The 6435-nt window shown below is 39.6% G+C and overlaps 1 protein-coding gene across 2 annotated transcripts in view; it reads left to right on the top strand.

Moving 5' to 3' along the window:
- LOC108285749 (carcinoembryonic antigen-related cell adhesion molecule 6-like) overlaps positions 1 to 4115 on the top strand; it is a 13487-nt gene extending 9372 nt beyond the window's left edge. Inside the window, exons 5-6 of one of the 2 annotated variants that reach the window (XM_037729431.1) lie at positions 1818 to 1934; positions 3602 to 4115. In XM_037729431.1, the coding sequence (XP_037585359.1) occupies positions 1818 to 1894 (77 nt within the window). In that variant the 3' untranslated portion in view covers positions 1895 to 1934; positions 3602 to 4115. The remainder of the gene's footprint in view (positions 1 to 1817; positions 1935 to 3601) is intronic. The other variant, XM_037729430.1, reaches the window with a different exon arrangement.
- Positions 4116 to 6435: the final 2320 nt, after the last annotated feature.

The raw sequence follows: 6435 nt of genomic DNA, 5'->3' as shown, positions 1-6435 counted from the left end.
AGGGGGCGGAGGTTGCGGTGAGCCGAGATCGCGCCATTGCACTCCAGCCTGGGTAACATGAGTGAAACTCCGTCTCAAAAAAAAAAAAAAAAAAAAAAATTTGTAGAGACTGTATCTCCCTATGTTGCATAGGTTGGTCTTGACCTTCTGATCGCAAGCAATCCTCTTGCTTTGATCTACCAGGGTGCTTGAATTAAAGGTGTGAGCCACCATGCCCCCATTTTCATTTATGATTTTAGTAATTTGAATCTTCTCTCTTTTTCTCATAGTCAATCTAGTAAATGTCAATTTCGTTGATCTGTTTTGAAGAACCAACTTTTGGTTTCCTTACCCCCTTTATTGTTTTTCTAGCTTCCATTTTATTTATTTCAACTCCAATTATTGTTTCCTTCATTCACTGTCTTTGGGTTGAGTTTGTTCTTTTTCTATATCCTGAATCTGTAAAGTTAGGTTGTTGATTTGAGGTCTCTCTTTATTTTAATGTATTTACCACTATCAATTTCTTACATAAGATTTTTAACTTCTCTGAGCCTTCAGTTCTTCAACTGAAAATTGCAATAATTCTCATCACTAGGAAATGAATGGGAAAAAATGAAAATTGAAATAACAGTGCCTGTTCCACAGTATTGTTTTCAAGATTTCATGTAATATTTGATTCAGACTTCAGCAAAATGCCACACACAAAGGAAAGCTTCATATATATTAGCTATTATTATTAATACTGTTACCATTACCCTTGAAGTCAAGTAGTTCTAGAGCCAAATCCCAAATCTACCTGTCACTAACCATACGACTTTGGATAAGTTTTCTCATCACTCTAAGCCTCTGTCTTTTCATCTGTAAAATGGAAATTATGTCTACCCAAGAGCGTTCTTGTATAAATCAAATGAGATACAGGTAAAGTATTCAGCACAGGGCCTGGCACGTAGGAGGTGCCCCTCAACAGTAGCTAACATAGCGTTAATCATCAGCCTGAATTGACTGGTGAGGAATAAGCACCAAATGGAAACCCACGAGGACATGGTTACTGACTAAACATGGGAGAGAGGAAACAGAGTGCAAAGAATCAAGCCTGGTATGTTAGCTTTCATCCACTGAGATGCAGCCACAATGGGATTAGAGGTGCAAGATAATTCACTGGGGAAAACTGTCGTGAAAGAAGGTGGAGTAGCAGTGAGGGGAGCCTAAGAGAACCCTCAGACCATGATGCAGATCTGATTCCTGAGAAGGAGAAAGAGAAGGAGGGAAGTTTTAGATAGCAGTGCCATTCTGAGTTTCCACAAGACCGATGGGGAGTCCTTGAACCCCTCACCCATGAGAGCGAAGCGGGGTCTCAAAGAGCTGCGCTTGCTTTCATTCCCCTGGTGGGAGCCCATAAGAAGTGAGTTATCTGTGCAAAGAACATGGTAAATTCATAATGCACTAGCCTGGGCCTTCTGTCAATCAAGTCCCTGCCATAGAGACCCAACAGGCTCTTATTCATGGCTTCCACAATTGAGACACAGAAAAAGATGCAACTATGAAAAGATAGAAAGTTCTAATGAAACGCAAAAATAGCAATCCGTCTTTCTCAAATTTCAAAGCCTTCAGAAATATCTGAGTGCAGAAAGACCAGGATGAAATTGACAGAAGACTGATCACCAACCTAGAAACCTAGTAAGAGAGAAAAAAATGGCAACCTTCCCACAAAACTAGTGTATTCCTTGAAGAAACAAGTCAATATTACTTCCTGTTGAGAGCTGGTTCTTGGGGCACCCCACTGTAAAATAACATCACCTTCATTCCTTCTCTTTTTTTTTTTTTTTCTTCACTACCAGATAGTTCTCCTGGCCTCTCAGCTGGGATCACTGTCAGCATCCTGATTGGAGTGCTGGCCAGCGTGGTTCTGCTATAGCAACCCTGGTGTATTTTCAGTATTTCAGGAAGACTGGCAGGTATGGTGGCCTTTCCTCTTGTCCTATTTCCTGCACAGCTGACCACGATGCTTGGGAGAGGGAAAAACTTTTTTACTTATATCTGGGACTGGATCTCCTCCTTCTACCCCAAAACTCCTGCTTCTCACACGAATTCCTGCTGGTCTCTTCTTCCCTACTCTTCATGCTCCCTGTACCCCACTGTCTATTAGACATAATGATCCCCAGCCTCTGCTCATTTGTTTCCCAGATTCAATACATTGTCAGTGCCTCTTGGTCCTTTAGTAACATCTCTCACTTGGGTCCTTCTCTCCGTTCCCATAAACCTCAACAGCTGCTGAAAGTCCTGCTTGACCCCTTGTTGCCAGTGTCTGAAATCTTCCTTGCATATCACCTTCCTAAAATCTAGTTCACTTGCCTACTCAAGAAGCCACAGGGGCTACTGTGGTCTATCAGATAAGTTCAAATTTCTTCTCTTTACTAATCCTTTCTACTTCCTTTACCTCTACTTCCCAGTATAATTCCTTTATCTTAGTTACACCTGACTCTCTACACATCCTGCCCCTTTACCCCCTATGCACATAGAATTCTTTTTTCTTGTTTTGTTTTGTTTTTTATAGTAGTGTGAAAACAGATGCACATAGAATTCTTAGTTTCAATGTTACACCTAAAAACAGGGTGATCTTCCCTCCACCACCTGCGCTGTGGACTCCCCTACACCATTCATCACAAGCAACTTATGTCATGGAGAACAAAGACTGTGTAGCATTCACATGTGAACTTTGGACTCAGGACACATCTTGCATGTGCTGAGAACCCTTTACTGACAATCAATTCATGTGTGCATAACAGATACGGAAATGAAGAAGGCATAAAGCATAGAACAGAAGACCAAAAAATAATCATAATACCCAATGAGAAAGGAGTGAGTGCCACAAGAAATCAGAGAAATCTGATGGGAAATATAGCTACACATTGGAATCACTCAGAAACATTTTTAAAAACTGATGCTCAAGCCTCAACCATAAATTCTGATTTACTGGTCTGGGGACACAGGCATTGCTAATTTTCAAGTCTCCCCAGATGCTACTAGTGTGTAGCCAGGATGGAGAACCCCTGTTCTAATAGGAAGGAGTGGTTTTTAGCTAGGAGTATTAGAATTGCCTCTGGAGCTTTTTCTTTTCTTTTTTTTTTTTTTAAGAGATGGTGTTTCACCATCTTGGCCAGGCTGGTCTTGAACTCCTGACCTCGTGATCCACCCATCTCGGCCTCCCAAAGTGCTGGGATTACAGGTGTGAGCTACGGCACCCGGCCCGGAGCTTTTTCAACATGTGTAGTCCCGTACTTTGTTGGCCTTATTCATTAATGGGCTCCACCAAGAACTCAGTAATCTAATTGAGAAACAGAAACTGAATGGAAAAGACATATTATTTGATATGTTAAATTATATGGGAAGCATTGTCAAATGATAAGTGATGCTGAACCTTCTCTAAGTTACATTTATGGGTATGTTATTGATGTGAGTGTTCCAAAGATTATGTGAGATTCCCAGAAATCTAACAGGTTATCAGCCATAATACCATATGCCACAGAAGTAGCTAAATATCTATGTGAGTTGCATTCTTGTCATAATGAACTCTACCCAGGTTTGTAATCATACTCATTTTCAATCTCTTTGTCATTCACAGACGATTGGTTTGATTCTTCCTTAAAGCATTTGCAATCAGCCACCACCCAAAACTGCTTCTTCATTGAGGATATTTACAGAAAAGACTCTGACATGTACTCTTGAATACAATTTTCTAATAGCATTAAAATTGTACCATTGGACCATTTAAGAATTTCCAAAATTTTAACAAACCGATAGCTTCATGAGACTGCCAACCAAGAGCAAGCAGAGAAAATAATTAATTTCATGGGACTCAATGATAATAATGAAAATAATATTTTAAAGATTTTTTTATTTGAAATCTTGAGGATTCTTTAAGTGTTTTGTTTCCCAGATTTCAGGAAAAACATTTTTTCTTTTAAGCTATCTAGAGTTTACAGTAATTTAGTAAAGTATACTTTTGTGAACAAAAATTGAAACATTTACATTTTCTCCCTACCTGACTGCTCCAGAATTTGGAAACTATTCATGAATATTTATATCTTTATAATAATATAGTTATTTCCACAATACATATAGTTAATATTAATATTATCATAAAATAATTAATTACTTATAAATATATTTATTTTTGCAGTTTGTGATAAATAATAATAATTCTAATAATTATTTAACAATTATTTGTTAATATTCTAATTAATTTCATTAATGATTATTAATGATTATAATTATTAATTAATATGATATAATAAAATAATATAGTTATTTGCTCAATAAAAATCTGCTCCTTTCATAACAAAGATACATTTGAAATATTGGTTATATTACCCAGGCTTTGACTGGGATGTTATATTTGAGAATATACATACATGCACCCATAGGCACTGAAGCAAAATCTGAAGTCGGCCTTGGCTTGGCTTCCTCATGTCGAGAGGTTTCTAAAAGTTTAATCTGAGATTCCTTATAAAAAATTCCAGAAAAGCAAACTTAAAAAGACTCTATGTGGTCAACTGCTACTCTCGCTGCACTTAAATAAGAACGAGGCCAAGTTTGGTGAGACCAAACTTATTCAGAAAACAAATATGTCTTATTGGAATTATCTTTGGTAGAAACAGAGCTGCCTGTGGAGAGAAAAGTTATGCTGAAAAAAACTATAGTGCACCTGTTATGACATCGCAGCTCTGCTTATTGCTTTTTAGTTTTCATTATTCACCTGTAGACTGGACTGGACCCTGGATTCTTCTAGCTCCTCTGTGGGAAATAGAAAAGTTTCTCTTCAAAGTTTCCTTCCTTGTTAAAGAATGAATCATGTGTTAGAAATAATAGTTTGTTTTAAACACTTTCTTCAAAGCCTTTTTGCTTTTTGCTCATAACTCTTTGTTAAGCCCTGTCGTATGCAGCTGTTAGGCATGCTCATAGGCACATAGTACATTCTATGTCCTTGTGCTTTAACTGAGATACCTGTGCTGGACGTGCTCACAGGCATGTCCCAGCTCACAGCCTATGCCCCTTCCTTATTTAGACTTCCTTTTTGTTCTCCGTTGCTTTTGCCTGTTTAGAAAAGTTTTAAGTTGTTAGCTAATCGAGTTTGGTTTAGAATGTGAGGTCTGGCTCCCATCAACAGAGATCAGACACAGCAGTAAAGATGACCCCAAATACGTAAAGGGTAAATATGTCTGCTTTTCCTTTGTTCATTGTATTCTCCCGGCAAGACGGCTAACGGGAGCACCTTTACTACAGAAAGTAAAGATTGCCTTGCTGAGAGAACTTTTGTCTCAGTGGTGATTTTTCTCTGCAGCACCAAGCATCTGTTTCCAATGTCATTCCCATTCCCATTCTACCCTCCAATCCCATTCTATCCCATGGAATCACTAAGAACAAGGTCTGTTCTGTTCCTGAAGCTCCGTAAGCTGGAGGTGGGGAAAACCCTCATGCTGGCCGGGTGCAGTGGCTCACGTTTGTAATTCCAGAAGGAAGGCAAAGCAATTTTTTGTTGTGGGTGAAGTTGACAAAAGGTACCTGTATTAGGCACCCACAAGAAAAATTTGCTTTGCCTTCCTTCTTTGTCTCACTTTTCTGTCTGAATCACAGACAAGAGCGCAAACTTTGAGGTGAAACACATGAGCTCTGCTATGAACTGGCTGGATGACCTGGGACCACTCACTTCACCTCCCATGGCCTCTTCTCATCTGCAGCACAAGGATGACTCTGACTGCATCAGGAAATGACAGTGAAAGAGAAACTTAGGATGTGTAAAGCCTTAGACACAGAGACTGGTACCTGATGAGCCCTTGGTAAACATTCACTTCAGACCTTTCCTTTCACCCTCACCCATCTGCTCCTTTGTCTTCTTTCCCTTCAGCAACTTAGACAGTCTACTCTAGCAGTTAGCAAAGAAGCCAACTAGCCATTCTCTCATGATTCTGCTGGAATGTTCTTGTGATGGAGTCTACTACCCACTCAAGAAAGCCCACATTATTTATAAGAAGAGATCTGTTTAAAACAAGAGGTCCTTTTTATGTTCACATAAAATGTATACATACAGCCAGGCACAGTGGCTCATGCCTGTAATCTCAGCACTTTGGGAGGCCAAAGCGGGTGGATCACCTGAGGTCAGGAGTTCAAGACCAGCCTGGCCAACATGGTGAAACCCTGTCTCTACTAAAAACACAAAAATTAGCCAGGCATGGTGACAGGCACCTATAATCCCAGCTACTCAGGAGGCTGAGGCAGGAGAATCGCTTGAACCCAGGAAGTGGAGGTTGCAATAAGCTGAGATCGTGCCACTGAACTCCAGCCTGGGCAACAAAGAGCAAAAGAGCAAAACTCCGTCTCAAAAAAAAAAAGTATACATACGTCCCCTTAACTTACACATACCAGTCCCAGTTCTGTCCTGTTAACTTATCTGTGCAT

Source organism: Cebus imitator, unplaced genomic scaffold, assembly GCF_001604975.1.
Source record: "Cebus imitator isolate Cc_AM_T3 unplaced genomic scaffold, Cebus_imitator-1.0 Scaffold306, whole genome shotgun sequence".
Lineage (NCBI taxonomy): Eukaryota > Metazoa > Chordata > Mammalia > Primates > Cebidae > Cebus > Cebus imitator.
This window is presented reverse-complemented; position numbering and strand designations above follow the sequence as displayed.